Consider the following 21,656-nt stretch of genomic DNA (forward strand, 5'->3'; position numbering starts at 1 on the left):
CTTACAGTTATGGTAATTACCCAGACTCACAATACCTATTTTGATATGCAATATAAATTTTAACATAGAGAACCAGACTACATCATCGCACGTGTTTGTTTTGTTTTTTAACACTTGAGGGCTCACTTCCAAAACATCGGGCATCCCAAGAAGGTCACTCGGGTAGGGGTCAATGATGATGTAAACCTCCTCTGGAAAAAGGGGAAATTACCATCCGTGGCAATGCCAGTTATTTTGGTATAACGTTATACTCAGACTAGAGAGAGCGATCACAGCGTTGGCAATGCCAAAGAAAAAGAAGTCCAAACCTGGTGATCGCGACGAGGCCAGCAGCCGAAATAGCCAGCAATCCAACCGATCATCAGTGGGGAAATCGGACCGTCAGCCCGGTATGATCGCTCACGGAATTGGCGGTGGAGACGAGGAGTCCGAAGCGGAGACAAGGACCCAGGAACTTCGATATCTGCAGGATATGTTTGAAGGGAAGCTGGATCCTGTTGTGGTTCACATGATCATGAATGATTGTGAATTCAAGGGTAATAAATCATGGGATTCTGGATTGTTTTATGATGACTTATTTATGAGTAGTTTTTAGTTTGATGTGTGTTTTACTATTCAAAAAAGGAAAAAGAAAACAAAAGTTAGAAATGTAAAAAGTAAGACCACCTGACCATTCCTCCTATCTTACCTGGAAAAAGCTCCGATCATAGATAGTGATCATTGAAGTTCGTAATCACATTCCATTCATTCTGTTCGGAATCCTTCATTTTATAGCAATTGGATGGATATACACAATGACAATTGATAGTAGAAGGATTTGGGACTGTAGTGGGATAACTTTCCGTATGGCGCCACCACTTTTTCACTCATTTTTAGAAAAAGAGATATCTCATTGAGGTAAATTAGATACTATAGAATATTTCATATCGAATGAATAAGTGGTGGCTTCACACAGAAACTTTTCTCTGTAGTGTAACACTGTCAGAAGGGTTAATCTAAATAAATAAGACGAAAAAGGCTGGGTACACTTTTTACAATTGTCAAAGCGTCATAAATCATATCACACAAATGATTTTGGCGATTCTAAAACGGGGTTGGGTGATTTTTGGACGAGGCTTTGATCCTGGTTGTGGCAATAGCAGATTAATTCCACACGACGCAAATTTGTAACTTTATTTGGTAGCAAAACAAACAATGTTTTGAGATCTCGTTTGAAGTGGGCCCCAGGCCATCCTCACTTGTTGTATCCCAATATGCTTAGATTAACATACCTGTGAAAATTTGGGCTCAATTTGTCATCGAAGTTGCAAGAAAATAATTTAAGGTAAGTCGTTGTAAACCAAAAGTGTATCCTGACATTTATTACCAAGATTCAATGAACCCTTTCTCTGACTTTCTTTTTTTAGTGGAAGCAGCTTTGGAAACACTCTTCAAACTTGTGGATCAAACTTCTTCCTTTGAGGCTGGCATGTTCAGACGATCAGGATTCCAAGATGTCTACATCCCTAAGATGGAAGCTGAAGGAGACTCTCCAGAAAACTCAGTTGAAGATGCTTATGAGGAGGAATTACATTTTGCCGCTGGTAATGACCCTCAACAACAGACACAGAGGACACCGACCTCTGAAAAGTATGCCGAGGAGGGCATGTACGGACTGTCACAATTCGGAGATGTCTACATCCCTACGATGGAAGCAGTTAGAGACCCTCCGGAAAATGCAGGAGAAGAAGCCTATCAAGAGGAATTATTGTTTGCCGCTGGTGGTAATGACCCTCAGTCACAGACACAGAGGACACTGACCCCACCTCTCAACTTGAACATCCTTCCTTACACAGGTCCTCGCGGGGCACACACAGTCGATAGGAGCAGTTTGCAAATAGCTGCACAGAGTCATTTAACAGACTTAAGGATCAAGGACAGTAAACCTGTTTTGGATGGAGAGGTTTCGGAAGCACTTGAGTATTCTGAGCCAGATCTCCAAGGCTCTTCTACGGGTTCTGCCTTTGTAGGTCCTGCTGCTTCAGGTCCTGCCACCTTGGGTCCTGCTGCTTCAGGTCCTGCTGCTTCAGATCATGCTGCTTCAGGTCCTTCCGCTTCAGGTCCTGCTGCTTCAGGTCCTGCTACTTCAGGTCCTACCGCTTCAGGTCCTGCTGCTTCAGGTCCTGCCACTTCAGGTCCTACTGCTTCAGGTCCTGCTACTTCAGGTCCTACCGCTTCACGTCCTGCTACTTCAGTCCATGCTGCTTCAGGTCCTTCCGCTTCAGGTCCTGCCTACAATCCCGTGAACACGCCTTCAGATGATCCAGAAACTCTTAACAAGAAGTTGTCAGACAAATCAACGGAGGGAATTGAGACAATTGTAACTGAACATCAACTTGGGCAGGATGAAAAGTTTATTGATCCTTCCTCTACGACTGCAAGTTCTGCCATTCCACTTGTGACAACAATGGGAAGAGAATCATCTCCAAGAACATCGGCACAGAGTCCAAGCTCTGAATTCAGGGCAGACGATCATCAATCTACACAATTCAGAATGGAAGGATGGCCAGATAAACCGAAAATCAACCTTGATGCAAACACCTCGGCTTTTGTCCCAACAGCTTTTACCGGTGACCACAGGCAGCAGGCACCGCAAATGAGACCCCAGTTTCCACTGTCTAGCTTCCAACACTCTAGACTTCCACCTCGGCACCAGAACAGGATGCCTCGGCCAATGCCCCGGCCAGCAGGCAGGGCCTCCATGCTGCAGAGACATGTCAGACCTCAAGATGGCAAGCCTTTCTTCACGAAGAAATGGAATCCTCGAGGGGTTGAGCCGTTCCAAGCTGGTGCCTTCCCGAATTACCCACCACCCTTAACACAGCCATTCCAGTCTCATCAGCCCACTGGAAGAGATCAAAACCAACCGAACTCTTCTTCATTAGTACCATCATGGCTGCAGAATCAAGGATTCTCCCAAAATCCAACTCAACAATTCCAAGCTGGAGTACGTCCTCAATCATTCCCAACAAATCCATCTCACGAGGGCGTGTCCCAACAACCTCCAAAATGGCCAATAGGTGACCACCCAAAGTATGCTCAAGTGGACCAAGGAAACAGCAGAAAGAGAGACTCGGAAGAACAGGTCGATTCACTACCACGGGGTAATGTGCTGTGTTTGATGAGGGGTTGCCCTGGGAGTGGGAAGAGCACACTCGCAAGGTAACATTGTCTAGATTATTGTAATTTTATAAAACAATAACTGTCTTAGCATTCCATACCATCCACTATTGTTTTAAATGAAAAACTATGTGCCAGCCTGAATTGATAGATTGTGGTATATGCCTGAACAGTACACAGTTAATCCTACTTTCTGACCATTCAAATCCCCCCCCCCCCAATGCAAAAAAAAGGAATACCATCTTGTGCCCCCTTAAAGGGTGGCTGCAGTGTTTTTTTTATAATTTAAACGATTAAACATGACTTTTTAAACCTGAAATATTTAATTTTATTTTTTATTAAATGTGCAAGTATTCTTAAAATGGTTTTCAAGAGATTAGGGGAACCCACCCCGCCCTTAAAAGGGGCATAAATGTGACGTCATGTCGGGAACCCGAGCCGTCGGGCCCCCTGGCTGCGTACATATAGAGACGTGTGCACTGTGTGGCCTGTTACATAGGTGCGTGTAGTTAGGGACCAGACTCTTTTTGCCGACGATATGTTTGAATTCCCGATGTGACGTCGATGGTAGGGGGCGGTAACAATCCACAAAAGGGGGGGGGCATGACTTATTTGCTAATTACGCACGTGAGATATGTCGGGGAAAAAACAAAACACATTTTATTGAGGTTCAATACATATATCAGAAATAAATGACAGCAAAATCTGTTTATTTTAATTCACTGCAGCATCCCTTTAAAGATTTACCCTAGATCGGCGCTTGACCAAGGGTACATACTATAATAGTAAAAGCAGTTCTTACGTAGCCCAATTTCAAAGAGTATCACTGCGCTTCACAAATTAACAAAAACAACTATAGCGATTTTACACTAGAGTAGATATGTTTTAGGATTGCGTTTGAAACTGTTGGTGAGGATCTTATGGTTTGTGGTAAAGGTGGGTTTTAATCCTCAAAAAACCTTATGTTTGACAGTTTCATTTCTTTCTTTTTTCTTCACAGGAAGTTGGTTGGTGAAGGCATGATCTTGAGTACAGATGACTTCTTTGTGACTGGGGGTAGATACAAGTTTGATGTGACCAAGCTGTCTGATGCACATGACTGGAGTCATCAAAAATGTAAGACAGAAGGTTTTTTTAAATAGATGTTAAATTTGCACCTGGGATAAAGAAGATTATTTGTATGTATCTATACACTAATGTGTGTCAAGCACTTTATAGTCGGTACTTTCCATGAGTCCTGTCTAATAAAAATCCACAGGCACATTGTTTGGGTGGGACTCGAACCCATGACCTTTGCCATTCAACAACATGCCACTTTACTACTAGACCACTGACATGGGCAATTCACTGCTTTGTGACATCAAGAGAACTCGACTAAAACGTCTGCAGCGTCTACAAAACATCGCTGCCAGACTAGTTTCTCTCACCAGTAAATATTCCCGCATCACTCCTGTTGTATTACAGGATCTCCACTGGCTGCCAATATCACACAGGATTCAGTACAAACTTGCCCTATTCATTTTCAAATGAATGCTCCAGAATACCTCATCAACCTCATCCACCCATACACCTCAGCACACACCGGACTGCGTTCTAATGAGCTCATGATGCTTCATCAGCCCAGAACTTCCACTCTTTGGGACAATAGGTCATTTTCTGTAGCATCAGCCCTGGGTGTGGAACCAACTCCCACTGACTGTCAAATCATCTCCATCTATCACAACATTCAAGACAAACTTAAAATCTCACCTGTTCAAACAAGCAAACTCACACAATCCTCAGTCCTAATTTGTCTTTCTCTCCTCAAGTGCCATGAACGCCTTCCTGAGGCGGATACCGGCGCTCTATTAAGTGTTCTATATTATTATTATTATTATTATTATTATTATTATTAATATTATTATTATTATTATTATTATTATTATTATTATTATTATTATTATTATTATTATTATTATTATTATTATTATTATTATTATTATTATTATTATTATTATTATTATTATTATTATTATTATTATTATTATTATTATTATTATTGTTGTCGTTGTCGTTGTCGTTGTCGTTGTCGTTGTCGTTATTATTATTAATATTATTAGAGGCATTTTGAATTCTATATTTTAGCAGCGGCTGCAGGTACGTAGCAATTTAATAGATGTAAAATACACATCCGAATTTGCTAGCCGTGTACAAGTATGAGTACCCAAAAAATGGACCTCAGTCATCCTGAAGTCACTGGCATTAAGTCACAAAAATCATTCCAAAACTTTCCGATATTGTTGAACTTGAGTTACCTGAGAATTGTACGTGGCATTATTGATGGGAATGACAGTGGATGTCTTGCTTGGGATAACAAAGATCTAAATTTATCTTCCTCTTTTCTAATTAATATTGGTTTCTGTTATTTTGCAGGCCAGGAGGCGATGACTTCAGGGGTTACACCAATAGTCATTGATAACACCAATATTGAACGCTGGACGATGAAGCCCTACGTTGTCATGGTAAGATACTGTTTGGCCCAAAAATATCAAGAATTTAAAGATATTAAATTGAATGGGGCCAATGGGCTGGGTCGTCATTACCAAAGCAGGCCCTTGACTGTACATGGAATTATAAACGCTTACTCAATTGCTGCACACGCTCACCCTTCTTCTGTATCATTTCTATGGAGAGCGTGCCTGATTTAACTGGGTAAAGCCCAGTTCATATTTGCTGCGAATTATTTGGTACTAATATGTGACGTCAACCCTTCTTTCACATTAGCAGGAAGTATGAACCAGGGCCATTTCTCAAAGCTCGGCTTGGGCTCCAGCTCAGGCTGATATCCGTGTAATACGCGCTGCTCCAAAATGCAGGTTAAATGCAAGCTGCGTACACAGCACGCGGAGCCTAAGCCTGAGCCGGAGCCCAAGCCGTGGTTTGAGAAAGGCCCCAGGCTTCAGAGTTTACAACTCCGTGTACAGTCATAGGCCTGCATCACATGACGACACAGCCCCTTTAACATAAGGGCAAAGATCCCTATTCAAATCAGTTTGTGAGTCACTCAATAATTTTCCCTTGGAACTCTTTTAGCAAACATGAACACTTCATTTTGTAATAGTTCCAACGTATAAAGGTGGCATGTAGCCAGAAAGACGTGGTTAATGTTAGATAATTTCAAACAACAAAACTTAGTCTCTGATTATGAGAATATTGATCTCAGTAGACTGTACTTTATTTGCGTCTGACTTGCTAAATAAACACACCAGGACTAGGTCGCCATGGTGATTGTTCACAAATTTTAAATTATTCATACTGTTGCAAAATGTTGGTTCAACAAAAGCAAGGCCACTGTGTGGTTGTGGCTTTTAAATAAATTCAGTGGTTCTCCATTATGCCCCATTTTCATGTATAGACATTTTTGAGTATCCTGTACTGATATTTTCCCCGATGACTGCCAGGATGTAACTGTCAGCGTATCCGTTGTGCCTTTTTGGTCGGCAGTGCCTTGTGTGCTATATACTGGCGAGCGCATTTTAGGACATGTAGTATTTGGATGCAATGCGCATGCAATTTGTATCTATTTTTGTTTTCGTGCCATATTTGATTTTAAATGATTGTCTTAATCAGCTTTTTATTTTTTGTTTACTTCAATTTGGCCTAGTATTTGTTTTGTTTGCATTTGTTTTTGTTACTCCCTACGTGAAAGCTTTTGGAGGTTGATGTTTGTGTTGTATATATTCTTGCCATGCTTTTATTAAAAGATTGGTCTGGGGGATTGTAGTTGGAGACCGGTCCATTTTTGATTTAGGGGTAAACATTTAATTTTTCAGTGCCACTGTTTTATTTTGGTGCATGAAGTGGATTGGTCCCTGACTGCGGTCCTTTGGATTGACTTTAAATCCCTCCCATTGAGAGTGAACTGTTTTCTAAATAATCTCCGTTTTTGAGTGTAATAGTTTATACGCCATTTTAATTTTGATTGTAATGTTTTACTCATATGTTTAATTAATTAATTTTAAGTAACTGTTCTCCTCCCTATAGGAGTGTACAGTACTTCTCCCTCTCAGTTTTTTCCGTGTAAGATTTAGGCAATTTTAAATAGTAATGTAATGTTTTACTCCAAATTTTTAACTATGTAACTGTTCATGTAATTCTGCTGCTGGCAGCGAATTTAATAGAATTTTAATAAACCATTGACTGAATGAATTTGATTCAAAAAAGAGCATGCCCAGCAGACAGTAGCTGCGTGTGATATTGGCGTAAGGGGTCAATATGAGGTCAATAAGGGTCAATATGAGGTCAATAAGGGTCAATATGGGGTCAATAAGGCTCAATATGGGATGAATCTTACTTCTATAAGGATACAAATTATGAATTTTGAGGCATTATGGTGAGCTATCAATGTGGATAATCTGTGTAAATGACAACAAGCTATTTTTGTTTGAACAGGCAATCAACCACAACTACTCAGTTGTGTTTCGTGAGCCCACAACGCCATGGAAATTCAAGATAGGCAAACTGTTCAAGTGAGTATGATCATTGTCTCTCTTTTTTATCTTATTACTTTTTTTTCAGGAGTGTTGCCAACTTTTACCATCCTCCATTTACTACCCGATTGAAATTGTTATGAAGTTGTGAAGTTCAAACACATGTTTACCAAAATCATATAATAAAAAACATTGTTGTTGGTTAGTTTTACTTGATTGTAGCAGAATCTAAATCCATAGCTATGATATGTTACTATTTATTACTATTATTACTATCCCCTAGAACGAAAATAAGAAATTCTAACTCCCGTTGAAACGTTGTGCGAAGTAAGGCCATTTCTGAATTGGTGGTTATGGCTCGTGTATTCACTTTGTATCCAAAGCTGTTTGTTTATTTAAGTACTGAAACAAAACTTAGGAGAGAGGATGTAGCAGTATGCCATAAGCAAACTGACTTCCCATATTGCATTGTTTCACCAAATACTGACTTCCCATATTGCATTGTTTCACCTAATAACATGGCCGCCCGCATGTATCGGTCGATTCTCATTATCTAGAATAAAGCTAGACTTATAACCCATAACATATGAAATTGTATCTTCTTACAGCTAGGGCTGGATTTCTGCATCATTGTGCGTTGAAGTAAACGATATCCTTAGCAACACCCTTAGCAACAGTCGTAGCCATAGACACAGCCGCCAATTCTTATTAGCATGCAAAGTTTTTATGAGCACCTCTAAACAAACCTTTTTTAAAACTGTTTCACTTCGAAGCCAATGGACAGTTGTTTTCAGCCCAATCATTCAGTTTAGTTAATTAATTTTTTTTTCAATTATTAAAACTCAACAGGTACAACACGCACAATGTTCCAAGGGACAGAATAAGAGTGATGATAGAGCGGTTTGAGAAGAACGTCACCGTTGAAAATATTCTTGGCTCGTCCAAACCAAAGAAGAGAAAACCTCAACAAGACCAAGACAACGACAAACATCCGTCCACGAACAAGAAAGGGAAGGATCTTAAGATAGAAAGAGGCAATTTAAAAGTCGAGGATGCTGGAGAAAGCCGGAAGATGAGGAGAAATGATGAGGATGATGAAGAGGGTCTTAAAGATAAACAGGAAGACGTCCATGAGGGATCCAGACGGACAGTTGGAGACTCTGTTGCAGTTTCCAGAGACTCAAAGGAGCAAGAGGAAAGCCTGAGTGAAGACGAGATGTTTGTGTCCGACGAGGATAATAATCTTGATACATTCACGGAGTCGATAACCTGTGATGCATCACAGGGGGCTGAGATGGAGTCGAGAGGGACTGGCTCGACGATAGCCCCACAGACGGAGGACAAAAAAGAAGACGCTAAAATGAAAAATGAGGAGCAACTTGTTGAGGTCACGGGCGGAGAAGATCCTGAAGCAACTCATTCGCCAAACAAAGTGAATATTCGTACCAAAATAAGCAACAATCTTGAAGAAGATGATGACATTATTGCCATGGTGAAGTACATTTCTGAGACGACTTATACTACTCCTGATAAGAAAACTCAAGAGGGTGCCGGCAAAGGAGAAGAAAGACTAGAGAGCGTCGGGGATGATGATTTGGAGGCGGTGATCAGTTCAATCACACAAGGGTCTTATGTGCCAGAAGCAAAACATTCCTCATCGAGCCCGATTTCACATCAAGCTTTGCATGACGAGGCAACTGGAGTTGAAACAGGGGTGACCAGTTATAGTTCGCACAATTTTGTAATACATCTACCAGAGCCTTCAGCACAAGGTTCTTACGTGCCACCAATCAACCAGTCTTCATCGAGCCCGATTTTACATCAAGGAGCTTTGCATGAGGAGGCAACTGGAGTGGAAACAGGGGTGAGCAGTTATGGTTCTGAAAATTTCGTAATTCATTTGCCAGAACCTTCAGCTCAATTTGCAGATGGAGATGTGAATGAGCAGAATCAAGAGTTTCGAAGAGGAAGAAACTTTGAAGATTTCACAACAGAAACAACTGACAGTGGTGTTTCATGTAAGACATTCGGCTCACAGCAGAACCCCGGTGAGGCTCCTGCTGACATCAGACAAGATCGTCTTGTAGGTGATGAGGCAGCAAGGATGGCTTTTTCTCAAGGAGGGTTGCCTGATCCTTGCAATTCACAACCTCAGCTGCAGGATGGCTCGAGTGCCATATCAGAAAGGACTGAAGACCAAGATGATTTCTCAGCTGTTATGACGGAAGTTGCAGATGCAGCGTCTGTCCTGTCTCACGAACTGACAGAAATTGAGCATCAAGAAAATATTGACAAGTCAAAGGTGTCCCCTGGAAACTTTCTTGGAGCTAGTGAAGAGCTTACTCAACCTCACGATGGCCTGAACGAGCAAGATGATAAAACCGAAGAGGAGGACTTTTCGTTGATGATGAATGAAATAAAAGATGCAGCTTCAATCCTGTCCCATGATCTAACAAATATTGAAAAACAGGAAACTTGTAAAAAGGATGACATCAAAGATGAAATTTCTGCTCGTGAAACTGACATTCTTACTGGTCATTCAAACTTAAAACAAACGGACAAAATATTTCCACATACCCAAGAAGGCATCGCAACTTTGAGTCAAGAGATTCAAATTAATTCCTCTAACGAGATGAGAAAAATGAGCCAAGGGTCTGTGGAAGATAACAAAATCACAGCAACTCCTTCAAGTAGCAATGCTGTTCCATCAATCAATGACATAAACAGTAACAATGTAAAAGTGTCTAATCAAGATGGCAAAGTAAGCAGCAGTCCGCATGCTCTGACAACAACCAGCCCATCATTCCTCCATCACCCCAACAGTGAAAAACACCCAGTTTTAACTCCACTAACCCCCTCACCGTGCTCGACCCCAAGAAGCCAAAGCCCTAGCCCTTTAATATCGCCTTCAAGTCAAGACAAGACCGCAGTTTTGAATTTTCTAGAGAAAAAGAAACTGCGTCGCTCAAAGTCAACAAAAGGAACAAAAATGGCAGCAGTGTTTCCTAAGCTCTCCCCTGGAAAAGTGGACTGGTCAGAACTAGCTGATGCAAGTGGAAGTGATGTAGGGAGACTAACTCCAGAGAAACTAAGAAGCTCTTCGGCCGAGGGAATCTCTTTTACTGAGGCAGGAACAAACACCCTTCCTGCTGACTTCTCATGCTTACAAAGGTTATCATCGGGGGAAATATCTGAAAATGATGTGGAAAAGAAGGGTTTAAGAGTGGTTTCCGGACAGGCAAGGCAACTTGCCAAGAAGAGAGATATTACAACATCAGAGGAAAGCACTCTTGATTTGTCCTCATCAAGTTCACCTCAAAATAAATCTCCAATTCCATCGTCGTTTAAACTCCATAAGAGTACAATGACTGACCAGGAAAATAATACCAGTGACAACTTAGAGAAACTCAGGGCACTCTTCCCGACCGTTCCACAAGTTGATCTTGAAGACATCTTGTCAAGATGTGAAGGAGATCTTGAATGGGTCACAAATATACTTCTTGATGACTTTAGCAACAGTGAGAGGAGCCCGCTAGCAAAGCAACATTCAAATAAAACTTGTGCTTCTCAAAACTCTCCACGAGACGACTCAACACAATCTGGGATGGCAAGAAATCAAGACAAAGATGCCAAGCTTGTCGAAAAGCAATCAAAAGATCAGTTCAGTCCCAATCGACTCACTCAAAACCTGGCCTCTAGTATGATCTCAGTTGTTGATGACATTCTAAAAAGCATAAGCACCGGAGATGTAGGGTCTGCTACTAGTTCCCCATGCAAACAAGAAACTTCCACCAGTGTCAACAAATCACAGAATGCTACATTAGATTCACCACAGCATTCCAGTCGAATCAACAATTTGTTGCGAGAGTTGGACCCAAGAAACTTGGCTGTTGAATTTGCTGAAGTGGAGCAAGATTCTTTTAGTGAAGTGGAAGGGCCTCCAAAAGTGGCCCAGCAAGAAGACACAAATGCCTCACAGAAGTTGGATATTCCTCAAGAAGAAAAGCAGACTCCAAAGGACTCCTCTCCTACAGATGAGAGGCTCGAAGATAAACAAAAGATTACTGCAAATAGAGACCCACACCCTGAAACCCTCCTCAATGAAAACAAGGATAACGTTGAGGATGGAAAACTTCTTGAGGGCTGTACTCAAGAAGAACCTGACCCAAAAACTGCATCTCCTCTCGTTGAAAATCAACGTCCCAACACACATTCAGATGATACAAGTTCAACCTTAGCAGCTGCAGAAATCAAGCTTGAGGAGGCAAACAAAGGAGGATCTCAAAGGGTTGCTGAGTCTAAAGGAGCCACCCCGGAACCGAGGAGAGAGCAAGTTGTCAGGCCAAAAACACCCTCTCGCAGTGCATCAATGAAATCCCACAGTAAACCTAAGAGAGACAAGGCGGATGAAGTTGACAATCTGCGGGCAAGGATGAAACAAGACTCCACTTCTCTGAGGCGAGACATGCTTGAGGCAGCAGGAGGGGTCCAGTTGTCTTGGAAGCAGCAAGGAGAGGAGGAGTTTCGCGTACCACGCCCAGAGCAGACGATGACGAGGCAAGGGGAAAGTGGAGAGATGGAAGATGGAGAAGTGATGACTGAAGAGAAAGCAGACATCACCATGCAGGGTAAGTGCTCTTTTATCTCTTTTCCTCTTTTATATTCATTGCTCTTCATTTTTTCATCAACTGATTCTTTTATATTTTGGTCCCCAATGTTCAGTTCATCTTCAAAACTATTTCTTGCAACACCCCTCTCCTGACGATAACTAGAGCAAGTTAATCGGAAATGTTGAGACTAATTAAGAACTCACTCTGCAGGAGTGAAGTTAATAACAAGAAGCCCCCTTGACCCCACTAAGCGAAAGTAGTAGTTCCTGTTGATTTCCTATACCTTCCATCCTGATATTAGTTAATAAGCAAGAGAGTTCTTTTCAGAACAGATAAGTCCCCCTAATCCGAAAAAAATCTACTTCACGGCAGTATATATAGCAAGTTCTCAAAAGAACATAATCTACCAAGCAAAAATTTATACACATGGTGTTACCTCAAACAAATATACAACATCCCTCTCCTTGATTCCATCTCAAAAATGTCATTCATGCAAATATTGATTCTGCTTCTCCTTTCCTCCTCGGCACATGCAGCACGAACGAAAACAAAAGAGTTGTCTAATTTGAAGGAGGGGCTGATGCTACAACTGGACCCAGCCTTTGCCCTTCAACTTCAGGAGATGTTTGGCTCTGCTGGCTTCTATCTCCTCCCAGGTAAACCTGGGCCCAATTTCATAGAGCTGCTAAGCACAAAAATTTGCTTAGCATGAAATTTCTGCCTCGATAAAAAACAGGATTACCAATCAAATTTCCACATGATTTTCAGGATGAGCAAACATCAGCTGAATACCAGTAACAAGCAATATGCAACAAATGGAAATTTTGTTGGTAATCCTGTTTTTATCAAGGAAGAAATTTCATGCTAAGCAAATTTTTGTGCTGAACAGCTCTATGAAATTGGCCCCAGGGTTTCTCAGTTCTCAGAAAATGCACAATGGTTATAAGAGATTAAAGAATTCTCAATGCATTGGAAACGAAAATTGTAACTATTGCCTCCAGGAAAAAAAAATATAGGCCTAAAATGCAATATTTTTACCTTAAAATGAAGTATAACTTTGGTTTCAGATGGTCTTCCAGCAGAAGACTTGCAGGTTCATGTGGACTACGACCTTGCCAAGCAGCTACATAGTTTGTGGGCTCGGACTTTGACGACGAGATTTGAGCAAGAAGAAGAAGAAGTGGATTCCATGATTAAAGCAGGTAAAGCTCAATGAAAACAGTAGGAAAAGTGTGCAGAAAGCTTGTTATATTATTTGTATGCATCCACCAAGCAAAAGTAGTAGTCCCGGCCGATTTCCTTTCTTCTGCTCAGGTAGTAGTTAATGAGTAGGACAGTTCTATTCAGAACTGAGAAGTCTCCCAAAATCTGAAAATCTACTCCATCGTAGTAGAGAAGTCTTCCAAATTTGGAAAAATTTACTCCGCAGTATAGTAGAATACATTGCAAGACAATTTCTTAAAAGAACATGATCTACCAAGCAAGTAGATAATACACATGGTGTTACCAAAAACCAAATATAAGTTGACGGTAGATGTACATGTAGCAGGCAACAGCAGGCTCGAAAGTTCAGTATCTGACATTATTCAAGTGCCTGGAAGTGTGACATCAGATGTTTGAGCTATCACTAAAACTCCAAATTTGCTTTTGGTAGATGAAGAACTCGCTCGCAGGCTGCAGCAGCAAGAAGATATCAACCACATGGCTGAAGTTCAGACGGCTCGATCAGCAAAGTACCAAGAGTCCAAGGCTTCCCCAACAAGAGCCAGGAAACTAAATAGCTACCTCGTTGGGTACGGAGACAACAAGGGCATGATTGATCCGCTGACATTGCCGAGGCAATCGGTGCAAGAAACTACGAGTCTGAAAGAGATCATGGATGAACAACTGGCTGCACAACTCAGCAAAGATGTGGAGGTACCAACATATTACATTATTGTATTAAATATCAACTTATAAACCACATGGAAAACTGACTGGGTAAATATTTAATTAACGTGAGGAAATAACACAGCCAGGCAGCGAGTGAAAAACCTAATCAACAAGCAAGGCTCCGGTCCGGGCTCGAACCGGGATGCACAGAGGTGAAAGGCATGGAGAGAAACCACTGAGCCAACCTGACTGCCCTCATTGTGTTTGTTAGTTTGTTAACCCTCAAAGAGTGTGGGGGCGCTGCTGTAGAAAAAGAAGTCATTGTATCAAGCACCCTGCATAAAAATTGAAGTTTAGCTTGGTTGAGCTGGATGCTATTGCATTAGTATTATGGGTAAACCATGTTTTTCAGAAAATGTCTTGAGGAGCCGTTTGGTGTGTTTGCTATTGTCATCAATAGCAGACAGATAAAATAAAGTTCTCCTTCTTTTTCAAAACTGAGTGAAATTGAGGTTTGGACTGGGAAGTGGAAGTCCCCTAAAACAAGCGAGCAAACAAACACCTCAACACCCCACAAATAAAGAAATAAACTTCTCTGAAGAAAGTAGATTTGCTTTAATCTCAGTGTAAGATGAAAACCGTCAGAACAGTTTTCTTGTTTTGTTTTTTAAACCAGACTGAAGAGAAGCTGGAGTGTGATGGTTCTGTTTCCATAGCAACTAAGCTGAAGAAGGACAAACTGTTCGAGGAATTCCCGAGTATAGACAGAGACACTCTGGAGGAAATCTTCAGGGCCAATAAGTAAGTCATACAGGACTGGAGAGGGCACTTGCATTAGTAAAAACTTTTTTAAGTCTATTGGAAATTTTGGAAGAGGCACTAAGGCCAAGACCAGGGCCCAATTTCATAAAGCCTATAACCATTCAAACTTGCTAAGCACAAAGAAATCGTGCTTAAAGACAGTGGACACTATTGGTAATTGTCAAAAACCAGTCTTCTCACTTGTTGTATCTCAACATAAGCATAAAATAACAAACTTGTGAAAATTTGAGCTCGATTGGTCGTCGGAGTTGCGAGATAACTATGAAAGAAAAAAACACCCTCGTCATACGAAGTTGTGTGCTTTCAGATGCTCGATTTCGAGACCTCAATTTCTAAATTTGAGGTCTCAAAATTAAATTCATGGAAAATGACTTCTTTCTTGAAAACTACATCACTTCAGAGGGAGCCGTTTCTCACAATGTTTCACACTATCAACTTCTCCCCATTATTCGTTACCAAGTGAGGTTTTATGCTGATAATTATTTTGAGTAATTACCAATAGTGTCCACTGCCTTTAACAGAAACTGTTTACAAGCTTAAAGTCCACAATATTTACATCGTTGCAATTGGTGACCCACTCATTATTTTCTCATCAAAGAAATTTGCTAAGCAGTATTTTCTGCTTAGCAGCCTTATAAAATTTGGCTCAGGGCAATTGGTTTTGATCTTGCAATTCTCCAAAACTCAATGTTTGAAAACTGGAAAATATTTTAGGATTTTTTGTCCACTTTTTTTCTTGTGACTCCAACGGCTTTCACAAGTTTGTTATTTGGTGTATACATATGTTGGTTCACATCAAGTGTGGACACTGGCCTTACACAATTATCAATAAGGAAAATCAAAATCTGCTGAAAAATGTCTGTACAGAAAAGATGAAGATATACGATTATCCTGACTTTTAGTTTTCAGTTGGAGTCAACCATTGGGCAGGTTAAATCATTCTTCATGTCGGCATCGGACCGACCCAAGGATGTCTACACAGACGAAGCACTGGAGCTGATGGAGAAACGACAGATTGAACAAGCTGAGAGGGAGAGTCTTGCATCGTCAAGCGAGGGGGTAAGTCATCACTGTGGGTGGTCCCAGGCTTGAGATACAAGTCTGACGTCACCGTGTTGAAGGCATCCTTTCATAACTTAATTTTAAAAAATTACACATACACAAGTTTGTATTGCGCTGGCCCTCTACCAACTGAGCCATCTAGCACTATGTTGACGGTCTCCCTATTTAGTCATCTTTGTTCGGTGGTGCCAGTCAGAAGCCATACAACTGCTACTTGCAGTGTATAGCCAGGAATCACACCCAAGTTTATGATCCTGGTAAGCGGCAGCCAGGGATTAACCTAAAGGTCTTAATGACAAACAATGTTATTATCTATCTCTGTCCCTTTGATAGCTCTGAGAACGTGGTTGGTTTTCAGTCAACACCACATCTCTAACATGATTTTTCATTCAACTGTTTTCTTTCTGCCATGTTTTTTCACCAGACCGACGATTCCGCTTCCCAGGAGGGAAGTTGCTTCCAATCTGTCAGCAATCCGGACTACGTAGATTACCGGGCTGAGGCCACACAGCATTATCGACAACGCCATGAAGCGTTCCAGAAAGCAGCGGCTGCTTATAAACGAGGCTTTAAAGACTTGGCTTCCTTCTACTCACAGCAGGTTGGTGCAGCGTGGGGATCATGGATGTTGAGTCAGACATACAATGATAATTATAATTTGTTTTAAAATAATGTTAATTTTGCATAGGGGAAAAGGAATATTTGTTTTACACCTTACACCAATGTGTAATAAGCAATGTATAAAATGTACTTTTCTGAGTTATGTGAGAAAAACAGAGGCAAACCACTTGGGTGGGATTTGAACCCAAGACCTTTGCATTGCTACAGTAGATGTCTTAATATACAATAATACCAAAGGGCTAGCCTGGTGGCTAGCTAGGCAGTTTGAATCCTTTGTCTAAGCAGCAGGGCCCAATTTCATAGAGCTGCTTTAGTACAAAATTTTGCTTGAGCAAAAAACTCATTGCTTAGTAAAATCAGATTACCAGCCAAGACTCCACTCAATTGTTATGCTAAGTAAACAACAGCTAAATATCAGTCACAAGCAATGTATATGGCATGACATTTTGGCCAGTAACATGTGAAAAATAAGCGAGCTATTTTCGTGCTTAAGCAAATATTTTGCTTAAGCAGCTCTATGAAATTGGCCCCAGGTTCCTGCAACAGTTTAATTTATAATAGTTTTGCATCAAGGATAAAGAATATAATTTGTTTTTACCCATACACACCGATCTGTATGACGCACTGTATACTCAGTACTTTCCCGAGTTCTGTGGAAAAAAATTCACTGGCAAATCACTTGTGGGATTTGAACCCACGACCGTTGCATTGTTAAGCAAATGTCTTACCACTAGAACACTGAGCTGGACTGGTGGCTAGAGGCAAATCAAATCCTATGTCTTAGCAGAGGGTACCGCAACGATTTAATAGATGCTAATTTTGCATCTGGGATAAAGAATCTGATTTGTTTTTACCCTTACAACAATGTGTAATAAGCACTTTTTTTTGTAAATGTTAATCTCTTTTTCTTTTAGGGTCATCTCCATACAGAGAAAATGAAGGAGGCAAATCAAAGAGCTTCTGAGGTCATTTTGACTTCAAGGTAAGATTGGGTTTTGTTATGAACAAGAATTGTAGTTAATGATAAAACCAATATAATCAAATTAATTGATTTGTTGCTTAGAAATACAGTATCTTTGAAGAATGTGAAAAGTGTAGATTTATTGTTTTTCTTTGAAATTCCTTTGATCTACATGTAGCAATATAAACAGTGAGAGCCATGTCACATGAGGAAATTTGCAGACAGCAAGTTCCAAAAAGAGAATCAATTCACATTTGATTGTTCACATAATTTTCTTAAGAATCATAAGAAATTGTTCGACAAATTACTCCTGTGCTACCAAAGTGATCATGTAGCATGCACTGCAGTTGGTTGCCTCCAAGATGCCTCATGTTCCAAGGCCCTTAAGGCACAGTGAGTGGCTATATTCCCAAAGGTATTTTTGTTTCACACATTCCCGTCCTATCTTCCTTATAAACCTTGACAGGAATTCCCTCTTCAGCGACAACACCTTGGACCTACACGGCTTACACGTTGACGAAGCCCTACTCATGCTAAACAAGGTCCTGGAGGAGAAGAAGGCCGAGTTTGAAGCCTTCAGTCACCAGCCCCATCCCCCGGTAACCAAGCCCCCTCCCAGGCATATGTTCATCATCACTGGGAAGGGCAACCATAGTAGGGGAGGTGTTCCTCGCATCAGACCGGCTGTTACAGATCTCTTAAAGAGGGCAGGCTTCAGGTAAGATAAAGGGCTATTTTTGTGAAGTCAGTAAGCATATGATTTCTGCACACAGGGCCGCCTTGGCAGAACATCATTTTATCCACATTGCTTGTGTTTACTAAATTCCTTTTATTGCACTTTGGTTTTTGGCTCTTCCTAGCTAAGGTAGAGAGTCTATTGTGACTATTCACAGCTGATATTTACAACAGTTACAACAGTCTCTGAATGTAAGCACTGATAATAAGACATGTGCTTGGCAGCTGTTAAAGCCATTGGACCCTTTCGGTACAGAAAAAAAAAAAAAAAAATCACAGATTTACAAATAACTTACAGGGTTTACAGAAGGTAATGGTGAAAGACTTCCCTTAAAATATTATTCCATTAAAAGCTTTACTTTTTGAGAAAACATTAAAACAATTATAAATTTTCGATATCGAGAATAACGGATTTATTTTAAACACATGTCATGACACGGCGAAACGTGCGGAAACAAGGGTGGGTTTTCCCGTTATTGTCTCCCGTCCTCGATGACCGATTGAGCCTAAATTTTCACAGGTTTGTTATTTTATATATAAGTTGTGATACATGAAGTGTGGGCCTTGGGACAATACTGTTTACTGATGTTATGCGATTGCTGTAATTGAATTTCACTACACATTGTTATTTTTGTCTTTCTCTTCTTCCAGATATACTTTGGCAAATGCTGGGCTAATTAAGGTCAACCTGTGACCTGTTGCAGTCTCTCGGAGGATATTGTAACATCTCAAGACAGATTAATGTTCACAGTTCACAGAGGTAGTAGGTTTGCCAGATCGGGTAAATAAGAAGCAGCCTAGTCGACTTAAATAATTTTGTATTAAAGTATTTTTGCCTCTTCATTTGGAACTGCCATGTAATTTCACTACGAGGCATGCATATTTATACAGCTTCTTACTCAATTAAAGTTAAAGGCACGCTTTTTAGCTGGGATCCAATTTAGCAGAGTTGGCGCAGAGATTTCTGCAAAAAGCTGCTGCGAATTGAGTGAAAAGTGCTGTATGAGTGAATTGTTTATTTTTTTTCAATCGCATGATCAAACACACTTGCTTACACGTTAAGTGAAATTGATTGAATGTTTTGAGGAGTTTTTATTTTTGCGCAAAATATAATAATGCACTGTTTAAATTCTAAGCTTATTTGCCAAAAATAACCAGAGAAAAACCTGGGAAACCTATGTTATTGAGTTCAGCTAGACAGTATTATCGGTGAATTTGGCACTACAGTAATAAAGTTTTTTTTTAAATATATACTGTTCATCTTTAAGGATAACAGATGCAGCTGTGTATTTCTTTCAAAAACAAAATTTGACGCCTGTTAATATCGCCAAAACTTTTAACTTTTAATCTAATTGAAATTTATTTTGTGGCAAAACTTCCTTTCAAAATGATACAAGTACAATATTTTTTATTTTATGAAACATGCATGTGTAACCAACTACTATTTAAAGTTCACTTGTGAACACACAGATTCTAAGTTTCAATCTGAAACCTTAATGTTTTGGGGTGAACATTTTTTCAAACTATATTACTTCTTAGTGAATCCTTTCTGAAAAAATAGTTTATACTTTCAGCTGCAGTTCTACTTAACAAGTATAGTTTTTATTGTCATAAGTTTTTGGAGTTTTTACCAACCTATAACCCAACCTTCAAGAGAGATTTCCGAAGGTGCTGACATTGACATTAAAGCAATAACTGTCTTAAATTTTCTTGCGACTACAAAACATGGCAAATTTTTCACAATTTGTTAAATTTTTGCATATTATGATTCCTTAATAGTAGTAGGGAGTAATTTAAATATTTTCCTAATTAAGTTTTGTTCAATTGGGAAAATCCTGAACAATTCCATTTTGTTTTTATATTTGAGGGAAATATGACATTATATTTTGATTATGAAAAAAAATATATTTTAAGAAAACTTATATAGTTTTGTATTAAATTGATGGAAGACAAATTACAGCTTTGTAAAATAAATTCATGATAATTATAAAGAACAAGTTATTTTTTAAAGTTGAAAATATTTTATTCCCAGATGTGCCTTATTTTGTCAGAAGTTGTGCATTCTTGTAAATAGTATAGCTTTGGTAGCAAGAACAAATGCTGCTTTTAATGATTTTATTTTTATTTGATTAAAATTTAAATCAAGGCATGATTAAAATTATCTCTGTAACTTGTTGTCCTGAAGATACGTGCAAAGACATTATAATCAAAGATGTGACCAATCTTGGGAATAGGAGGGAGAAAAACACACATTTACTAGACCCCCTGCATGTGACGTCAAATGTTTAAAAAGCGCCCTCACCGGGGTCAAAAAGCGCCCTCACGGGGGTCAAAGGAGGCAAGTGATTGGACGATAGCTGTTCTTTGTGCGTAAAAAGGTGCACATGAGCTCAGCGTCTCTGTATCATTTTGCTTTATGCAAGGGGTCTGTAAGCCATTTGTGACATTTCTAAGACGTTGGGGTTTCACTTTGGTAATGTTTTTGTTCAATTCCCGAATATGGAATTGTATTTCATTCTCATGGCTTGGCAGGTATACAATGGAAGTAGTTATAATTGTCATTAACTGCAACTTGATACAAAATTGAAGTTTCAAGGTATTTTTTTTTTTTTTTTTTTTAGAGATTTGCTTACATTTTATTAAAGTTAATAAAAACTGATAAACTACTTAGTGTTTGATTGGTGTAAAAATTCATTCAGGGATAAAAAAAGTGTTTAAAGTGATAAGCACAGTACCTGAGGCTTTCCAATTACTGTAGGTGGAAAAGAACCACTCAGATGGGATTGGAACCCACGACATCTTAGCCTTTAGTCAAGACGCACGCAGCACATCGGATAGCACGCACAGCCCCAAAAATGTAACGCACGAAAAAAGACTCGCCGTGAGCGGCGAAGCTGCGAAGCGCCTTTACCAACTCGTTTTGGGGGCCTTATGTTTTTCTTTACATTTGCCAACGATTTTGGTGGGAGAAAATGTAACGAATTTGCATCGAACGTTCTGTGACGTCATGCAAGTAAATGTGGCTTCTTATTGGCCAGCAACTCACCACGCTAATGCATTATGCATTACATTTTTCTCCCACCAAAATCGTTGGCAAATGTAAAGAAAAACATAAGGCCCCAAAACGAGTTGGTAAAGGTGCTTCGCGGTGATAGTCTTTTTTCGTGCGTTACATTTTTGGGGCTGTGCGTGCTATCCGATGTGCCGCGTGCGCCTTGACTAAAGGCTAAGGACATCTGTACTCTAGGGAAAAATGTCTTAACACAAAGAAGATGCCTTAACAAAATTGTGTTTTTTTTATGTGTATAATATGAAAGGAACTTTTTGGAAATTCGGTTAACTTTC

The 21,656-nt window shown here is 40.0% G+C and overlaps 1 protein-coding gene across 1 annotated transcript; it reads left to right on the forward strand.

Moving 5' to 3' along the window:
• The first annotated feature begins 163 nt into the window (after window positions 1-163).
• LOC139936095 (uncharacterized) lies at window positions 164-21,120 on the forward strand. The gene is made up of 15 exons (XM_071930814.1): window positions 164-536; window positions 1,407-3,201; window positions 4,160-4,275; window positions 5,572-5,660; window positions 7,591-7,667; window positions 8,478-12,256; window positions 12,775-12,894; window positions 13,306-13,440; window positions 13,893-14,155; window positions 14,787-14,911; window positions 15,835-15,991; window positions 16,419-16,595; window positions 17,530-17,597; window positions 18,043-18,294; window positions 18,963-21,120. The coding sequence occupies exons 1-15, from the start codon at window positions 284-286 to the stop codon at window positions 19,003-19,005; spliced, it is 7,449 nt and encodes a 2,482-aa protein (XP_071786915.1). The 5' UTR covers window positions 164-283; the 3' UTR covers window positions 19,006-21,120.
• The last annotated feature ends 536 nt before the right edge of the window (window positions 21,121-21,656 follow it).

Source organism: Asterias amurensis, chromosome 4 (assembly GCF_032118995.1).
Source record: "Asterias amurensis chromosome 4, ASM3211899v1".
In the NCBI taxonomy this organism is placed as follows: Eukaryota; Metazoa; Echinodermata; class Asteroidea; order Forcipulatida; family Asteriidae; genus Asterias; species Asterias amurensis.